Below are 21,096 nucleotides of genomic sequence, written 5' to 3'. Positions count from 1 at the left end.
TTCAGTTCTCCAACAGTCAATGAAATAGCTTAAGAAAAGCATCAGAATAATAATCAAACTTTGGAAATCAGCAGGAAAAGATCTGGCTGCTTGTCAAAAAAGAAGCTTTAAGTGCAGAAGTGGCTCCGGGATTTTAGCCCTCATTAGTTTTTATAAACAGCAAGATATTTGGGGGGGTTGCCGTCTTATTTCCAAGCATTTAGCACTTTAAGAACGCTCAGGCCTGCGTGACAGTAAGTATTGGTTATTAAACCTCAAATGAGCAAAGTCATTTTGTTATTAAGGATTTGAAAACTAATGAAACAATGAAAAACCAAAGTTTGTGAATGTGAAAACAAGCAGAATGCTTTTGTTGTTTTTTTTAGCCCTCAATGTTTAAATTTTCTATTGTTTCAAATCCAATCATTTAAAGTACAATTTTAAACAAAAAATGCTTCAATAATATAAAAACCTTTGATTTGTTTATGTTGCATGTAGTTAACTGAAATCACAAAGAGCTTAAGCAAATATGCTTAAACATAAACAATTATGCAAAAGTGACTTTAAAAACTAGAAACTAGAAAAAAAACATGCTTTAAGAAGAAATCCATGTGTTGCTGTATAGGTAATGTAATTTTGAGATATAATATTTTTAAAACATCTCAAATTCCAACTGTAAATAGAAAACAAGTTAAGTAGAAAGAGGAATGCCCTCCAGTTTATTGCCAAACATTTCAACAGAAACAGAACAACAAATAGATTTCCCCATGTTCCTTTAAAGGAGGCAGACATTCAGGAGAAAAAAAAACACTTCTTCCAACCGCAAAACAACCAGCAGCAGTAATCTATTATTCATTATGTGACATACATGAAATATGAACACCTGAGCACATTACAAGGCCAGGTCTCTCATTTCCTTGTCTACTGAGGGAAGATAATCACAAAAGGTGATAATGTATCTGTGTTGGATCTCAGGTGAGGAAAAGTTATTTAAAAGGCTCCACAGACCAGAGCCATTAATAAAACCTTTGAAGGAATTCACCCTGAAAACTCACAATGAAAACACTTGAGAATAAACAAAGGTAAGGAAAGCAGCATTTTCTTTAAATGCTCTGCTCAGAAGTACATGATTTTGTTTACCTTTCACTACATTTTCTGGCACTGTTTAAATAAGACAAAGTACTTTATAAAACCATTTCTGTCCTTTAAGCCATTTCACATTTTGTAACATTAAAACCAGAAAAACAAATCATTTTATTGTTTTTGTTATAGATCAACATTAAGTATGAATAAAAGATTACTTCTTTCTTAAAAAAATTGATAACGATCTCAATAGTTTACTTGCTCAATAGTTTACTTGCTATAAGAATATAGAACCCCCTTATATATATATATATATATATATATATATATATATATATATATATATATATATATATATATGTATATATATATGTATGTATATATGTGTGTATATATATATACAGTATATATATATATATATGTATATATATATATATATATATATATATATATATATATATATATATATATATATATATATATATATATATATATATATATATATATATATATATATATATATATATGTATATATGTGTGTGTATATATGTGTATATATGTATATATATACATATGTGTATATATGTATATATATACATATGTGTGTATATATGTATATATATACATATGTGTATATATATGTATATATATACATATGTGTATATATATATACATATGTGTATATATATATACATATGTGTATATATATATATATACACACACACATATGTACATATACATATATATATATATATATATATACACTATATTGCCAAAAGTATTTGCTCACCCATCCAAATTATTGGAATCAGGTGTTCCAATCACTTCCATGGCCACAGGTGTATAAATTCAAGCACCTAGGCATGCAGACTGTTTTTACAAACATTTGTGAAAGAATGGGTCGCTCTCAGGAGCTCAGTGAATTCCAGCGTGGAACTGTGATAGGATGCCACCTGTGCAACAAATCCAGTCGTGAAATTTCCTCGCTCCTAAATATTCCACAGTCAACTGTCAGCTGTATTATAAGAAAATGGAAGTGTTTGGGAACGACAGCAACTCAGCCACGAAGTGGTAGGCCACGTAAACTGACGGAGCGGGGTCAGCGGATGCTGACGCGCATAGTGCGAAGAGGTCGCCAACTTTCTGCAGAGTCAATCACTACAGACCTCCAAACTTCATGTGGCCTTCAGATTAGCTCAAGAACAGTGCGCAGAGAGCTTCATGGAATGGGTTTCCATGGTCGAGCAGCTGCATCCAAGCCATACATCACCAAGTGCAATGCAAAGCGTCGGATGCGGTGGTGTAAAGCACGCCGCCACTGGACTCTAGAGCAGTGGAGACGCGTTCTCTGGAGTGACGAATCGCGCTTCTCCATCTGGCAATCTGATGGACGGGTCTGGGTTTGGCGGTTGCCAGGAGAACGGTACTTGTCTGACTGCATTGTGCCAAGTGTAAAGTTTGGTGGAGGGGGGATTATGGTGTGGGGTTGTTTTTCAGGAGCTGGGCTTGGCCCCTTAGTTCCAGTGAAAGGAACTCTGAATGCTTCAGCATACCAAGACATTTTGGACAATTCCATGCTCCCAACTTTGTGGGAACAGTTTGGAGCTGGCCCCTTCCTCTTCCAACATGACTGTGCACCAGTGCACAAAGCAAGGTCCATAAAGACATGGATGACAGAGTCTGGTGTGCATGAACTTGACTGGCCTGCACAGAGTCCTGACCTCAACCCGATAGAACACCTTTGGGATGAATTAGAGCGGAGACTGAGAGCCAGGCCTTCTCGTCCAACATCAGTGTGCGACCTCACAAATGCGCTTCTGGAAGAATGGTAAAAAATTCCCATAAACACACTCCTAAACCTTGTGGACAGCCTTCCCAGAAGAGTTGAAGCTGTTCTAGCTGCAAAGGGTGGACCGACGTCATATTGAACCCTATGGATTAGGAACGGGATGTCACTTAAGCTCATATGTGAGTCAAGGCAGGTGAGCAAATACTTTTGGCAATATAGTGTATATATATATATATATATATATATATATATATATATATATATATATACACACACACACATATGTACATATATATATATATATATATATATATATATATATATATTTATGATTCTGTGCACCAAAAACATCTGCAGACCAATCATTAACTATGGGCTTCCTGTGTGTATTATACTCTCAGTACAATCTAGCTGTTCTCTGCAGGCCTTAGAGGTTTTTTAGAGAACATAACTGAACACACAGAATAATAAAAAACAAGTAACAAAGCAGATCAGAGAGGAAGCCATGGAGAAATTTAAAGAAGATTTTGGCTATCAAACTAAAGCCCAGGTTGTGAAACAACTAGGCACTGTCCACTCCATCACCTTAAAGTAGATGGTACACCTGTAAACCCAGCAAGTAGGGCTTTGTGACAAACCAATTTTGACCAAATTTTCTGTAAAAAAAGGTTAAACTTTTGGAAAACCGTGACTCGTTTGACCTTTGCACCCCTTGGGCAAAGGTAAAATAGGTGAGAGTGATGCGATCACCTTAATTTTATTGTACAAATACTTAAAACTGTTTTACAAGCATGTGTCATAGATTGTAATTAGTTGGAGTTTGAAATCAGCTTAACTTCCAGAATGGATAATTGAAGAATAATTGTCATTTCGTGTTTGTTTCAAAATAAAATTGAGATTTTGTTTTCAAGCTATCCTACCCCACCCTACTATAAAGACTTGGCCATCTAGCCAATAGGCTAGACTTTGAAGCATGGAGATGAAAGTGTCATGGTCTGGGGATCCTCACCATCACAGAAATCACTACAAATTTTACATAAATCCACCATGAAATGCTCTATATCAAAGGGCGGAAAATGTCTGATAATAAATTGTAAAAGAAAATTATAAAGCAAAGCTGAATCCTTAGAAGTCAATGATTTAAACATTGCTGTAAATACAACGAAACAGCTGAAAATTAAAGCACGTAAAGTCCATGTTGACACAGAACATGATAACCTCCAGATTTGATGGCATCCAACTCCAAGGTGTATGCAAGAAACCGCTCAAATAATTGAAAACTTTAACTGAGGAGTGGGGCAAATGTTCCTTAGATGATGTCAAACACAGGTAGACGCGAATCTCGCTGAAGTTAAGCTAAGGTCAGACTGGTTCTTTGGAGCATAGATTATTTTAAATCTTTTTCCTTTGAATTGAAAAACAACATTAAGGTTGCCTTTAAAAGAAAGTACTTTCATCAGTATGCTTACATCTTTAAGATCACATTGAAATAATTAGCAAAACTGTTATGCAGTTCTATAGGGATAAAAGGTATAGTGAACATGCACTTGGTTTATTTGTAAACCAGATGCTTTAGCAAGTGAGTCATCTAATGCACTTTGCAAAGTAAGAACTTTTTTTTTTAAAGCCTTTTAGTATTGTACTTATAAACAAAGCAATAGCATCTTCTGCAGCTCCTCGTCCAAAGCCACATTTTAATCTAGATGGCCAACACAGGATCAAAAGGTCTCAAATTGGTTGTATAGGAGATTTACTTCTTGGGGTTTTGCCTTCTTGACCACTTCAGAGATAATTAGGGTCACATTTAAAATCCTGTTTTTTAATGTCAGAATAGGACATTTCTGAAAGGCCCATGAAAATAAAATGTGCAGCCCATCGGTTTGATTAGTCTTGATGATGTAGGCTGGGTTCTTAACTACATATCGACTAAAGCAGAGTGTTAAAAATGAGAAACACTATCGCACTGCTCGTATGTAAAAATCTAATCTCTGAAAACCAACTTAACAGCTTCCAGCCTCCTAACACCTTCTCCTTAAGTCATCATTGATACAATCTTTACCACAAGGTTGCTGTTTCCATGATGAGGGCGTAAATATAACAATAACTCTCTTTAATCAGGTTCTACCAGGCTTTCTACTAAATGCAGACCAAAACCTCTGCTGCAGTGTCATCAGGCTCAGTTGCAGCAGACCTTATTAAACAATATGATCAGTTTCCAACTAATGAAATCATTATTATGCAATTCCAAAAAAATATTTAGCAATCAATTATTAATGATTTCATGCATTCAAAGTAGACCAGTAAAGTTAAAAGTCACAGTATTTTTTTTTTTTTATTTAATCCAAAATGTATCTTTTAAATTTAAATTTAAAATGATAGAAGTGACCAGTTATGTTATAAAACTTATTTTTCTGGAGACTGATGATGCTAAATGGAACCATAGCACCAGAAAGCCCCTTTATTGAATAATCTCTGGTGTTCATAGACTTGGATTTAAGGGCAAAGACATTCCCAGAAATATTTCAAAGAATATTTTATCTAAAATCTAAAATCGTGTTGAAGACTTGTCCCTCACTCAGTAATGTTTTTACATTGTTCCACACTGCCTATTTACAGAGGTGGCTAGTAACTAGTTACATTTACTGAGTTGCTTGAGTAACCTTTAAAAAATAAAAAAAGACTCACTGAAGTAAAAGCTTCTGGCTACTCCACTGTGAGTAACTTTACTAAATAAAAACATGCTTGTTTTAAACAAATATGCACCATTGAGAGACACACTTTTTTGTAATCAAGGCAAATTGGTTAAATGTTATTTTCCATCTTCTGTGTCATTTGGAGGTTAGGTAAAAACACAATAAACAGTTTACGCTAACTTAACCTATTCTAGATACTACTGAAGAGGATTAGGCCCACTGAAAAAAAAAAGTTAACAGATTTTTCAATTTTATTTCAGTGTAATATTGGAAAAAAAGTCAGAATTCAGACTTTTTTTCTCAGAATTCTGACTTTTTTTTTCCGAATTCTGACTTTAATCTCAGAATTCTGACTTTAATCTCAGAATTCTGACTTTTTTCTCCAAGTTCTGACTTTAATCTCAGAATTCTTACTTTGTTTCTCAGAATTCTGATTTTTTCTCAGAATTCTAACAGCTAACAAACATGTTAGCATCAAGCCATAGCCATGTCTGATTTAGAGACTAGCTCTCTTGTTTTAATGACCTTTTGCTCCTCCATTAATGAGGGGACCCCTCGGCCACGTAAAAAGTTGCCTAATTCCATCATTTTCCACTAATGTGTCACTGGCCCTCTCAAACAACTCACATCTTTGTCAGTGAAGCTGAGTGCTCCCACATCCCTTCCTTCATGGTGCCCATCTACATTAAGATCCAAAATTCTGAGATTAAAGTCAAAATTGTGAGAAAAAAGTCAAAATTCTGAGATTAAAGTCAGAATTCTGAGAAAAAAGTCAGAATTCTGATATTAAAGTCAGAATTCTGAGATTAAAGTCAGAATTCTTTAAATTTTATTTCAGTTTAACATGGGAAAAAAGTCAGAATTCTGACTTTTTTCCCATGTTAAACTGAAATAAAATTTAAAAATCAATTAACTTTTTTTTTTTCCAGTGGCCCTAATCCTCTTCCGTAACATACTGTAACTATTGAGTCTGTATTTTTTATAACTCAAAAAAAGTATTTGGAATGGACCGACTTTTTGTATCGTATGCTTACTGCATTTTATATATTTATTTTATCTTCATCTTAAATTCACTTAATGTTTTGTTGAATTTTACAACATTTTGTAAAACATGAAATCATGAATAGTACGTAAGTTACTCAGTACTTTAGTCGCCTTTTTATCAAATACATTCTCTGTGCAGATTTGTACTGATGCAAAGATCCAAATAGTTCACAACAAAAGCTGAGTTCTGTTGGTATTTGAAAGTCAAATCCAACATACCCAACTTCCACATTCAGGAATTTTTCCACATCAATAGAATAACTTATTTACTCATTTACCTGTTTAAACAGTTTTTTTTTTTTTTGTTGATCTGACATTTACTCAATAGCTGACATGTTACTTTTCACTTGTTAAAATATGTTTCTACAATTTTTAATGAAAGAGACACGACATAGACTAGTTTTTCTCTCTGTAATTAAAATAGTGGCCATGCGGTAGATGAGCAAAGGAGCGTGAACGCGTCCATAAGTGGAAACGAGAACACTATAACCTTAGAGATTACATTACTCTGATTTTCCATTTATAGGGTTAATGGAAGATATGCTATATAGAAAAAGAAGAAAAGGACTGACTAAAAAACAGCTAACTGTACACTTTAAGCGGCCATGTGTTATTCCTAAACCCCCTTGGTTCACACAGAAAGGTGCATAATAAAAATGTCCTCCAAAAGAAGGATCATTTGAATAGAAATTGTTAAGATAGATGAAATTTAAAGAGACATTTCCACTCGGAATTTCAAACCCAGGTCACAATAGATCTAATATCTACCACACTAATAGCTTTTGTTGTGTTTCAAGGCAGCATTTATAAATAGTTGCTTTAAACAGCGCATCAATTCAAGGATATGGCGGCATTTCATACAAGCGCCTAGTTTAATGTAATGCGCAAGGAAAAAAAACATATTTAAAATGTTTTTTTACTAAATGTTTGGTTGGAACAATTTCTTTATTATATTTTTATTTAACTTTTAAACAAGATATTCGATCATTTCTGATGATGAAATGGCCAGGAAGCCGGTGTACATCCCACAACTACATTAAAAATGTAAACATGGCACCATTTGAGTCATTGATAGTAAGATGTCTAATTGAGCACAGTGAGCGGAGCATGAAGAGGCACTGAGTGCAAGTCTGTCAGTTAATGCGTCAGTCTGGGTGGTAAATGAACAGAGCAATTTGTTCCCTTCGCTTGGCTTCTGGATGTTAATAAGAGTGGGCTGACTGACAGGCAGAGACGGAGTGAGTCAGCAAGACTCCAAACAAGCAGAGGCTATTGTGATTTAGGAAGCTTTTAAAAATACAAAGGAACCAAGAGCAGTGATGGGAGCTGTTTGAAGAAAATGATGTGAAGATAAACATCTGGACTTTTCTGGGATCTTAAGAATAAACTTCAGAAATGAAATAAAATTCAAGTGTGAAAAAACAACTATTACATCATTTCTCTTCAGTGTTGTGGAGCTTTTCTTTCACTTTAACAAGTCCTCTCACTTGTAAAGGAGCAAGTTACTCATAAATACCCACATAGCCTGGCTTATTTCATTCTTATCCAGTAAAATCCTTTCATCAGCTTCCAAAGCTGGCTAATCAAAGTATAAGGAACCATGAAAAGCGGCTAATGCCAAAGACTACGGGGAGTTCATGTGTGCATACACCAGGTGTTAATCCGATATCATGTGCTTTCCCCCTCCGATGTCAAGTTATATGGGAAAAAATATCCATCTCACCTCAGGCCGAACGTATGAGACTGCTCGTAGTGGAACAGGGAATGGATCTTCACATCTGAATTCACAGCAACGAGCCTGTCAATCAAATCCTGTGGAGCAAAATGAGAGGGGGTGATGGGGAATGCAGCAGTTTGAGTGCAAAGTGAAAACAGAGAGGAAATGCACAATGGACTAAGATGGAAAACGCACATCCGCCTCAGTGGTACGAGGGTTTAATGGAAGGCCTTTGTGCTTTCAACTCACACCCACAAATGTGTGGGAGAACGTTGAGAGCTGAGTCAAAGTGCAAACATGCCCTCTTATGGTGAGAAAAGGACGTGCATAGAGTCTGGAGAACACTTTCTGGGAACTGCTCACAGGTATGGAAGTTGGCGTCTCTCGCAGGGTGTATTCACTCTTGTTAGCTAAAAGCTGTCGGCCCAGAAGCTCCCACACGGCGAGGGAGGAGGACAGGAGGTTGACCAAGGACAAGAAAGACTGATGAGACACAAACAAGCATGTGGTAAAAATCAAGAGAAAATCACACCCCTGAATAAAAAAATAAAAATAAAATACTTCAAGACAGTTTCTAACAGAGAATCATCAGATTATAGTTTTAAAAATGTATTAACATCTTCAATATACAGTTTCTACTTAACCTTATTTGCTGCTTAAATAAGTCAATTGTCCCAAAAATATCTAAACAGCTTTTTGAGTGGATAAAGCAGGCTAATGTTTAAGATCTATGATGGCCTTTCCAAAGCTTGTTTCTCTTCTTAAAAATCAAGATCCGTTCCAAACCAGCCAATACACCTGAGTCAAGCTTTTTCTATTCCAAAACATAGCAACTCTGCCTAGAGAGTGCTTTCATATTATGAAGCCTAACAGCTACTAAAAGACACACAGCCGAACTCACTGAGGATAATTTCACCACATATTAGTGGGGGTGTTAGCAGATATCTGTGACTGTATAAATATTCTGTGAATCTATGAGATTTAGAGAAAATCAGCGCTTCATTCAAACGTGTAAAGAAGTCTTATCAAAGCGATAGTAACAGCATGCGGTTTGATCTGTCATGTTTGGATTTAAATCACACAATATCATGTCAAAAATGCTCACATGTAAACTTTTTAAAGGAACTGCACAATCTTATTCAACAAAAGGAAAGATTGTTAAAAAGAAAGAAAAATATCCCAAATTTCAAAATGCTTCTGCTTCTTTTCAGCAGCTGAATAGAATAAGAGTTAAACCACTGCACTCATTTCTACACTGTTACATTAACGGAAAAATATAGAAGACAGGTTGTGAAACCAAACCTGCTTTTTTTTGGTCCATTCTATGGTGTTGATAGAGGAAGGGACTTCTGTTTGAGGACTCCCTGTATGTAACCTGGGAGCTGACACACTGATAAAGCAGACTTGAACATTCCCAGTAGCAGGGTTGAGGACACAGTTCACAGTTCACTGACAGTCTGTATTCACTCGGATAGCTTCAGCGAGCGAGATCACTCGGCTCCTGTCAGGCAGCAGCGGTGGCCTCACGCTAGCAGACCCTGAAGCTTCAAATTAAATTTTCAGGCTCTCGTATGAGAATAGAGAGACAAAATTGGTCCAAAGTAAAAAACTAAAACTTCTATCATAAAACCAGACTTTAAAATGATTTCACATTCCCAGTATCAGATTCTAAGATTTCTTCAAGAGCTTTTATCAAATTCAGAACATTTGAATTAAAAATATTTACCTCAGAAATTATTGTACTAAAATTTTGATTAGTTCAATATCAATTTTTCTTTTTTTTAATTTTCATGTTTAACCAAAGCCCTACAGTTTATGATCATTAAGGATTTCCTTAGGTAATGCCTCAGTTTCAATGCATGAACATTTTATATGTGCATTCTTAGCTTTAAACCTCACAGATAAGTGAGGTTTTAAACTAATGTTGCACCGATACCGGTATTGGGCGGGGCCCGGATGCAGCACTAAAATTGTGGTATCTGTGAGTACTAACAAATAGGGCACCGATACCATTTTGAGAGCCAAAAGTTTATAAAAATATTGTCACCCATTCCTGGTAGGCAATAAAAAGTTCTACTGGATTCTCTTTGTATTAGTCTTTTTCCTGCTTCACAAAGGTAGGCAGCAGCTTGATAAAGCCATGATGGCAATTATTTTACATCCAATTAGTCTGCAGTTCTTCATATATACACATGCACATCGATTTCAAACAGATTGTATCGGGTATCAGTATCAGGGCCAAAAAATGGCATCGGCGCAACACTATTTTAAACGTAAATCATTGTTGGTTTTTCAGCTTTAGCAAAAAGGAACAATAATACATTGGAAACTAATATTTTTCCACTTCAGTTTTTACTCCCTTTATACTTATCCAGGCCTAGAAAATAAAAGAATAAAATATTGCCCTTTTTTCAATACTTCAGAAGAGCACCTCAGCACCCTGCTGGGGGAAAAAAACACAGTCCAACTTCTTCAGCTTATATAATAAGAATTTAATTTGCATTAAAAGAGAATAAATAGACTATTCTGGAACCTGTTGTTTTACAAGCAGATATTTTTCTTAAAAACAGCCCTGAAAATCCTCTTATCAGACTGTTGTAAAATTACAGAGCATCTTCATCCAGAGGCTTCTTCAGGCCAGATGTAATTTTTAGAACTAAGTGACTCAGGAACCAACAATAAGGAACTCTATGGCCGCTCTAACAAACATGGTCCGATATACTGACTAAATTAATATGAATAAAAGCAACAATAAGCTCCAGGGAGCAGAATTTGAAAATCTCTATCAGCATAGATGGAGAATTATGGATATTGCTTCAAAATGTGGAGGATACGGACCCTCCACATAATTTACTGGGTGGCTGTTGGGAACCATTTGAATATTTCACCTTTTGCCTCTGCAGTTTCTAAAAAAAAAAAAAAAAAGATAAAATCAGTTGTGCAGGTAATTATTTTGCCACTGGATGTCACCCTGTCTTTTATATTGGACGTTAGGTTAATCCAAATGAAGAGTTCTGAAATTAAAACGGGATTCTGAAAGGATTTACATTTTCCAACTCTGGCATGGTCACATCTTCTCAGTTTAAACTAATTAAAAGATAAATGTTTGAATAAATCTATTAAACTATTGATGTTTTATTGAGTTTTTTTTTTTTTTTTTGTGTATAAATGGTTTTAGTACGGTGGCCCTGAAGTGCAAACTGCAACTACAAATCTAAAAGCGCAACTACATTAAGAAAAACAAAACTACATAAAGCAAAGCGCATCTATATTAACCTACCGGAAAAGGTAGGTACCAGTGGGAAACATAAGACATCGCTGATTGGACGACGGGGCCATTTGACCCTTGAACCGGGAGTCATTCTGCCTGCTGCGGCTTTTGAAAACATGGATATTGTCGGCGCCCCAAACATAGCTGCCGTTATCCAGGAATATTTTGAATCAGGACATACGTACGAGGTGATACTGGATATGCTCAAGACTAATCACGAAATTTCAGTTAGTTTGCGTACACTGAAGACACACTTAAAAGAAGCTGGACTGTTCAGACGACGCAACTTTCGGTTCAAGGGTCAAACGGTGCCGTCGTCCAATCAGCGATGTCTCATGTTTCCCACTGGTACCTACCTTTTCCGGTAGGTTAATGTAATTGTGTTTTCCTTAATGTAGATGCGCTTTGCTTTATGTAGTTTTGTTTTTCTTAATGTAGTTGCGCTTTGCTTTATGTAGTTGCGATTTCCTTAACGTAGTTGCGCTTTAAGATTTGTAGTTGCAGTTTGCACTTCAGGGCCACCGTATTTTAGGTAGACATGCAACCATAAGTAAATGTGTATTGATATCTGATATTAATATTGCTGTTATGGCCCATAATCAATATTTAAAGATCTCATATTATTTCTCCACCCTTTCGACAATATAAAAATATGAAAACACCACCAACATTGCTCCTATGGTTCTGTTGACATTACTATCACTGTCAAAGGCCTCAACAACCACATGGTTCTCCCCATAAAACCATATAAACAACATCATGATGGTAATAAACCCTGGTTATCAATATCAGCACAGATTTCCTTAAGGGATTATACAAATATGTCAAACATCAACAGTCACTTGCCGATGTATCATTCATAAATAGTTTTAAGTAAGTTTTATATATTCAGTAATATACTCTACTAATATGTGATCCCTTTAGTTTTGCTTATTTTCCAATTTCAGTTGAATAAAGTTTATAACACATTACCTTCAGGCAGCTTCTGTCTATGGGGTCCATAGGTGTTGGTCTGGGATGCGCAACTCTGGTATCGTCAGCCCCACTTTCGAGAGCCAACCACAGCTCTACAACCAGCGATGTGACAAAACCTAAAGGTGAAGTTCTGGTTTTAGAATATCTTCCTTCAGTTCCTCTCAGAAGCTACCATCAAATCATGACAAATTCTACAGATTTAAAGTATTAATATGAAATCAAAAATATACATCCACTCAGCTAACATTTGATAAATGTTCAATAGCAGGTTGTCAATCAACTGAATCATCTTCTTAGCCTAAAACTGACTTTGGGAATAAAATCTGAACATGATATTTGACCGCTCTCCTTAGCAGAGCTGGAGAGCTCATTGAAAGTGTGTTCCAAAGCTAAAATAAGGGCTAAATAAGAAGCTTAATAAGTGCAATATTTTCTATTCTAAATCCATTTTGATGTGCTCTTAAAGGATTAGTGGCATTGAAGCCCTTATTTAATAGGTGTAGAGGAGGATAGAGTAGGGGGAGGTTCAAGTTTTGAACACAGAAAAGCTGCCTCAAGTGCTAAATTGGCAGCATATGGTGCACCTGCTCAACTACCAGAACCTCAAGGTGTCCTCATCTCCCAATTCTGTCCAAATATCCAATATAAGCTGTGGTAAACCATTTTTTACTCACTTTGTGCTATCCGTGAGTCCCAGTGGAAGTGAATCAAGCCTCCAGAGTTATACTCCCACTCTCAGGCCTGAAGCTTCACTTAGACTTTGCTAAACGTGTTTCGTTTTTATTGTGGTCAAACATTTCAATCTCCGTTTCATCCGACTATAAATATATTTTCAAGAAGGACTTTGGCTTGTCCCTGTGAGCAGCTGCAATTTGAGTGCGATAGATACAATCTTCGGAGCAGGGGTTACTTTTAAGTTTTTAATCCTAAGCAGTTGCCAATCATTGGCTTCCCCATTATTGTAAGCAATGCTCTATCCAGAAAATGCTTCTGTTGTGTTAAGGCAGGAAAAATAAACACTAAAAAACAATAAACTGCCTTTCTCCTGTCAAGTTGAAACATCCTTGAACTTTTAAAACACTTATCAAAAGATTTAGATGAGTCTACAGAGGTTTGAGCCTGAGTAGATTAGAGGTAATCTTAGAAACAGTCAATTCTTGCTTTGAAAATAATGTCAAATAAAAAAGGGTTTAAATACCTTCTCAAAATAAAACAATCTACAAATGTTCTCCTCCCTTTATACCTTCTAATGATGCTCTTTTAATTAGCTGTAGTGGTACCTGATTTGTTGAACACATCATTCCCTGTCATACAGCTGCTAAATGCATCTAAATTGGACAGTGAACAACCCCTGAGACAACAATTTAAAGCAATTCTTCACACTGCCTGCACAGCAATTTACAATTCAGGCCTTAAGCGTCCCAGCAGGTGAGTGTTTGTTTATACAAATGAGCACTTTGTTACCTGAACTGTGCAGAGCTGCAACCCCTGGGGCAGTCGCAGCTACCTGTGTCACCATTACTCCGTACCCAAACTTCTCACAGCGACTCACCTACGATGAAAACGTGCAAACAGACTCATAACTAACAAGACAATTAATAAATGAAGGTGTATATTAAGCAAGCTTTTAAAATATTAAAGGAAAAGGAAAATTTGTGCTCAAGTAATATAAAAAAAAGGATTTTATCAATCATGATATGTCTTTAAAAAAAGCTAAAATAAAATCAAGCTCTTTAATTAAAGTACAATGCTTGATAGAAACAGGCTATAATTATAAAATGTGGGGAGCTCAAGGTCCAAAGGGAGTCACGCCAGACTTGCATGTTGAGCTGGGAATATGTGTCTACAATGTAAAATCTGATTCCACATCCAAGCAGAAGCTGAATCCTAAACAGATAAACAAACGTTAAAAATAACACAGCATCCTTTAGGACCAAAATCACAAATGTATGGTTCAGGTAAACTAAAGACATTCGTTAAATTAATTAAAGAACATGTTTAAAGACTTTGTCATTTGCTGCATTATTAAAAGAAGCAAGAAAACAAAATTGTGTTTCTAGCGTTTAATTTATGTAGGAGAAAATCTAAAGACATTTGTTTTTGACCGGTCTAAGAATAACATGATGTTTTAACTTGTTCACATTATGATCAAGGCAAAGTTTGAATTAGGTGTGTGTTAGAAGGTGAGTTACAGAATTGTCAACAGTTTTTCCTTAAACACGTCTGAAAAGTGTGGCATGCTTTTTATTGTTTTTAGCTCCCAGTTTGAAAAATTTTCAAAACCACAGATGTTTATTGGGTAGAAAATTCTACAAGCTTTCCAAATCTCAAAACCAAAGACTTTTCCGATTATTCACACATTAGCACAGGCTCATTTAGTTCGTTTAGATTGTTTAAAGATCATCTGTGAACATATTTCTTTTAAACTGATGCTGTGGATTCTGGTCCGAAGTTAAAGAGGGCATTTCTAACACAGATTTTATTTTGGGGCTGTAGCTGCATGTTTACCATCACCATCAGGGTAAAAAATCTGTCCCAGTCTCACTCCTTTCTTAGCCTCTAATAGGTTTTCTTCTAGGATTTCCCTGTTTAACTGAACCCATATTTCCATCAATTCGGACCAGCTTCCATAACCCCACAGCACAACGCTGACACCTTCTTGTTTTCCCCTCCAGAAAATGGTGTTAGTCATTTACCCTACAAAAGTATCTTGAACGCAGAACATTTTGACCTCAACTGACCAGAATATTTTTTATATGTGACCACTATGTCTCCAAAATGGTTTGTTGAACTACTCAACAGTCCTTTTAGGGCAAAAACAAACAGCATAGCAGCCCCTTTGATTGGTTTTTACCTAGCTATATTTATGCAGAAACTAAACAACACAGACTGTGTTTGCATATTCAGAGGCATCTAAATGACTCAATTAAATTATTGTAAGGAATAAAAAGAATAGCAATATATAAAAGCAACAATAAAAACGTTCATTATTACACGGCACAAACATCTGCAACTTTGTGTCGGTTTATCTGATAAAATCCCATTGTAATATACTAAAAGTTAAAGCAGGATAAAAGATGAAAGTTCAACATGTGTGACTATTGCACCCTTAATCCTAGTTTAGAACTGTTACTCTTACTACTGTGAAACAATCATTTGAACATAAACATAATAAACACCTGCATTATGTAAGAGACTCAACAAGCCTGCAAAAGTTAATTATTTCAGGAATTGTGTAAAAAGTGCAACAGTATCGTTGTAAGATATAATCCAAGTACCGGTATATTGATACCAATTCTTATCACCAAAACAGGGAGGTTGATTCCTATGAAGGCGAAAGACTATAAAATTGGCTTACATATTAAGGCAGATACTGGATAAAACTTTTATTCCAGCTCACTCATGCCAGTGATTTTAATGGTGCGTTCCATTGATACACGGTAGTTGAAACTTCCTGGTTTAATTTTTAAAAATCAATCACCCAGAGAGGTTGGGATACAAAGTACGAGATTTACATGGATTTTAAACCAGCAGCATAGACCAAAAATAAATGCAGTAACAAAACGTTCATTTGTACTTTTTGTCCCATTTAAACATGGGTTCAAATAATACTGTACTGTATTTTTGAACACAGTGTTTACGCTACCTGTAATTGAACATGGCACACCGCCACAGCAAAATAAAAGCTGCCACACCTTCAGACCAAATAAAAAAATTAGAACATAAATATAATAAAACAGAGTTGAGGATATAACATACTGGAAATTTCTTCACTTACTGGAGCTGAAACAATTGAGTATCAAAATAAATGTAACTAATTTAATATCGATTAAACGTTAACTGGAGTATAGAGACTCTGAAACATAGTTTTAGTGAACAGAGTGACCCAATAAGAGCAATAATTATACTAAAGTTGTAAATTAATACAAATATTTTGCATTTAAGATATAAAAAAAAAACATTTTGTCTGTCAATATTTTCTAATCGGAACTCAAGTGGAAAAAGTTTGAATTTAGTTAAAATTCAGTTAAAACTCTTCTTTAAGAAACCGTTTGCGATTATTGATTGATTAATCGAAAAAAAAAAGTCAACAAATAATGGATTAGCAAAATAATTATTAGGTGTAGCCCTAGCCTTATCTAATCATAATCTAATCAAATGTGCTTTATTTTGACAAACCAAGACTGTTCTGTTGTGCTGTAAATCTAGCAATTGTAAGAAGCTAACTGGTGACTACAGAGTGCTGGGATGGTCTCAATTGTAAAGAAAAACTTGATGACTTCTTTTTTCCAAAAAAGCAAGTAGAGACAAAAAAGTGACTTTTCTCTGTGTTTGTGGCGAGTTAAGCAACTTCACATGAAAGCAGAAACGGTTATATTGTTACTGTTTCACAATAGCAGTTCTCTCCTGACTTCATCAAATGTTGTCTGACAAATAATTCACCAAGCACATTTCCTACACAATATAGAGACAAAGCTAATAAAAAAAAAAAAAAAACATGCTTTTGTTTCCCGTAGGAAAGTTTAAAGCTTTCCTTAGTTGATGGCATCAACTTGCAGTCCATGACTTTCAGACTAATAATACAATTATTTTTTTTACCTGATTCTGATTTCCTTGTTATCTCTACCTAGAAGTAAAAAAATCAGGTTCCAGAATTCACAAAAAATATGAATTTTTATTTAGAACCTTTTTATATCTAAAAACAAGTGCTTTTTTAACCTGTGCCATGATCTCATGATGAAAAAACAAGAAGACTGATCAAATTGGTTAATTTAGTTTGTTCTGCAGAAACAAAGGTCAAATAGACCAGACAGGTTTGTTTAGAACATTGCAGTTTAATCAGCAGTCAAAGTTTCTTCATTCTCGATAACTAGTCCTGTATTACCTGTAGTTTTTTGCTAAAGCGGGAGAACATGTAGGACACGCATTCCTGGATGGCTCCTGTCTGCTGTAGCAGCAAAAGGCCTTTAGGGGTTGCAGCAAAGTTCAGAAGACTGCCCAACAAAGTATCTTCCCAGACGAGCCTGTTCCAGATCCACAAAAGAAACCAAAGAAAGTGACAACAGTTCGCACTTTTAAACAACAAATACAAGGATTTACTCTCACATTAAAAGAAACTTTTGAAGAAAGGAACGTTACAAATTTAAGCTGTTTAATCCCTTGACATCTGAACTTATATATAAATATATAACAAAGGTGTGTAAGCTATTTGGCCTTAAATGGTTTCCAAACTGAGATTGAATACTTTACAAAAAATAAATTAAAATTTAGCTTTGTTGCACATTTGTAACAACAGTTATAAGGGTCAAAAATAACAGACCACTAAGAGATCAGTCCTAACAGAAATAAGTACTTGACAAAGGTTCCTAGGGCTGCGCTGAATGCATATTTGGAATTTGGGGAATGTTCAAGCTATCTGGTTAGCATTATACAGTTTGTTTCATATTTACAACAATAGGCATCAAGAGATTAAGCTGTTTCATTATTCAGTACCGCAGGCTCATTAGAAAAAGAAGAGCAAATATGGAGCATGTCAGAAAAGGAGAATTGTTCAATATCAGAAAGTAGACTAATTGAACAAATACTTAAAAATACCATTTTATAATAGAATTAATCTTATAAAGTGTTCATGAATAATACTGGCTTCATCAATTAAGATTTTAGTGGTTCAAAGACTATTCATAAAAATTATTATGGTGCTTCTATTACAATTATGTAGAATCTCTTTTCTGCAATGCAAGGGTCAAAAATGCAATAGCTCCCTATTAGTGACTTATAGTGAGTTTACAGCCTAATAATTGATTTATTCAATATTTTTTAGGTTATTTTCATAATAAATGGACACAGTATCAACAAAACATAATGTCCTTTATATAAATATTGCTGAACGGATCTCGGTGAAACTATGTAAAATAACACGAAATAAATAAAGATCTAATAAGTTCAACGTCCTACACTGAGCTATGAGGGTAGTATCAGTGGTGAATTGATAAGTTGGTTTTTATTATCTCTAGTCAATAATTAATATTACTACTTTGAACCACAACTCATGCAAGCATAAAAACTGTTTGGTTATGTGTTGTGATTCAAACGTCTGTTATTGGCAGGAGTTATTCCTGGGCTGACTCCAATATCTGCTTTTATTGGTTAACTAATAATAAGAGAATCTCCATATTGACACGCATATAAGTTCATATTTAATAGGTGGAAAAGTTAATTGTTAAAGGCTGTAAAATTTATTTATAACTACAATTATCTGCAGTAACAGGTCAAGCAAACATTGAACAGTCAGTACACTGTGTGATCTCACATGTTTGCCATTTCTTGGGTGGATGATCCAGTACAAACTCCAGAAACGGGGGTCGAAATCCTTTCTGATAAAGAACTTGTCTGTGAATCAAAAATACATAAAACATTAAAAAAGAAATCTCATGTACTAAAATCAAACATGGTGAGATTTCCTTCCTTCCTATGTTTTGTTTTATTCTAAAATTAACTGCAAGACATTATTCAATTAAATTAAGTTTATTCATGTACAGTAGCAACAATTCACAACATACGTCATCTCAAGGCACTTGACAGAGACAAATCTACCAGATCATACAGTCAGATTGATTCAAAGTTTTCTATCTAAGGAAAACCAGCAGACTGCTTCGACTCATTTACTCAACAGCAATCCCTCACACCAAGCATGCTTGTAGCAACAGTGGAGAGGAAAACTCCCTTTTAACAAGAAGCTATTATGAAGATATTGTTACAGTTTTGTAACAATCTAGGCCCCGTTCACACGAAGTCAAAACGAACACGAAATGCTAATATTTTCCAGAACGTTTGTCTTAAAGACGGAGACGTAAAATAAATGTGATCGACCACAAGAATGCATGAAAACGCTGCAAAATGTATGCCAGGCCTGTAAGTGGCGCTGTGGTGCCAAAGCAAAAATAGGCGAAAACAGGCAACGAAATGTTGGGCATGCGCAGTAATATTTATACAACAACCAAACCGGAAAACCGGAAAATGGCCCTGCGGGTCCATTTTCGTGGTTCAGTCAAATTGAGGTGATGAACTATGTCGTCTATATTGCTCTGTTCTTCCTGGAGATATTCCAGAAGAAGAAGATTCTGTTGTAAGCCCGACAGCAGGGTGAGTAGCATGAGCAGCAACCATTCAACACAGTACGGCGCCATTGTTGTTGTGATACTGTGTCGCGCATGCGTGTTTAGAGGCGACGCTATGACGCATGCGTGTAAGAAAAAAAAATGCGGTTAGAGCTTAAAGATGTAAACGCGAAAACGGCGTTTCAAAATCTTCCCACTCTGAAGGCCTGATAAAAAAAAGATCGTTTACAGACCCCCGAAACGCCGGCTTCGTATGGATGAGAGGCTGGTTTGGTGAAAAATTTGTGCGTTTAGGCCAGGGTTTGACTTTGTGTGGACGGGGCCCTAGATTGTTGCATAATTAATGTTTCACTTTGACCCCTGGGCTTTGACAAAAAAGTCAAGCCCAGGGGTCCTTCAACTGTTAGATGCAACTCAGCTCCAACCCACCTAAATAATAAATAAATCATTAGCAGGATACAGCAAAACTTGTGGGGATTCATGCGGCACTGCTTGAGCCAGGGCATAGGCCCCAAGGACAGGAACTTCTCTGAACCTTTGCATTTTCAGCTATTTTTCCGGTATGTTCTGCCTACATGTATTGGTCAATGAATTGAAGTCCATTTCCATGGTGATCATTTGCTGTCCTTAATGGACAGTGTTCTGTAGATTTTAGATGCCCAGCTGATTGAAAAATGGCTGAAAGCCTTCCTAGTCTGCTTTAAAAAAGGAAAACATTTAAAACATGCAGGACACTGGACTGACTATGCACAACCACTGGTTTAATCTCAAACAAAGGCTGCATTTATCTATCTGAATAAAAGCAATGAAAGCCACTGCATTTTCTGTCTCAAAAGAAGATTTTTATGTACTAAATATTGTTACTATTCCACTTTCCATTACAAATGTCATAATCGAAACGAGTAGACTTCTTTTAAAGAAACACTTTCAACCAAAACAAAGCTGCTGATGTTGTACTACTCAGACTAGTGTTCACCAAGGCTGTGATTTCTCCTCATTGGATTAAAAAAGAAAGGAGTTGGAAAATTAACGAATGCATGTTGCAGCTGTACCTTCTGCCATGCTGCAGCGATGGCCTTGTGCAGAGAGTAAGTTTGCAGGACCTGCAGACCCTCACAGGTGTTGTACATCTGCCTACAGACGAAGAGGAAAGCTCCACATAACGAATGAGACTCATCTGATTCACTCAGAGATGGCAGGGCTTGACTCAGCAGCCTCAGCGTGAACTGTACGATGATGTGAGCGGCGACTGTTCTGCAGAGGACACAAAATGGGGAGCGATGCTGAACAGAGATAAGATCATATTTCATACGTAATCTGGGTCGCGTAGATCAGGCGTTCCCAAATGTTTCCATGCAGCAACCCCCAAATTATGCTACAAAATATTAAAAAATTTAAACAAATTTTCTCACTTTTATTCCCATTGC

General features: G+C 35.8%; 1 protein-coding gene across 1 annotated transcript in view; it reads right to left on the bottom strand.

Moving 5' to 3' along the window:
* The window catches only part of tbc1d32 (TBC1 domain family, member 32), a 110,955-nt gene that overhangs the window by 60,429 nt on the left and 29,430 nt on the right, over nucleotides 1–21,096 (bottom strand). The window contains exons 17-23 of the mRNA XM_038303692.1: nucleotides 20,722–20,923; nucleotides 18,862–18,941; nucleotides 17,437–17,575; nucleotides 14,016–14,103; nucleotides 12,549–12,667; nucleotides 8,669–8,788; nucleotides 8,312–8,400 (exon numbers count right to left, since the gene is read on the bottom strand). Coding sequence (XP_038159620.1) covers nucleotides 8,312–8,400; nucleotides 8,669–8,788; nucleotides 12,549–12,667; nucleotides 14,016–14,103; nucleotides 17,437–17,575; nucleotides 18,862–18,941; nucleotides 20,722–20,923 — 837 coding nt within the window. The remainder of the gene's footprint in view (nucleotides 1–8,311; nucleotides 8,401–8,668; nucleotides 8,789–12,548; nucleotides 12,668–14,015; nucleotides 14,104–17,436; nucleotides 17,576–18,861; nucleotides 18,942–20,721; nucleotides 20,924–21,096) is intronic.

Source organism: Cyprinodon tularosa, unplaced genomic scaffold (assembly GCF_016077235.1).
Source record: "Cyprinodon tularosa strain WSP-4 unplaced genomic scaffold, ASM1607723v1 ctg517, whole genome shotgun sequence".
In the NCBI taxonomy this organism is placed as follows: domain Eukaryota; kingdom Metazoa; phylum Chordata; class Actinopteri; order Cyprinodontiformes; family Cyprinodontidae; genus Cyprinodon; species Cyprinodon tularosa.
The sequence above is the reverse complement of the archived record's forward strand: the minus strand, read 5'-3'. Positions and strand labels throughout refer to the sequence as shown.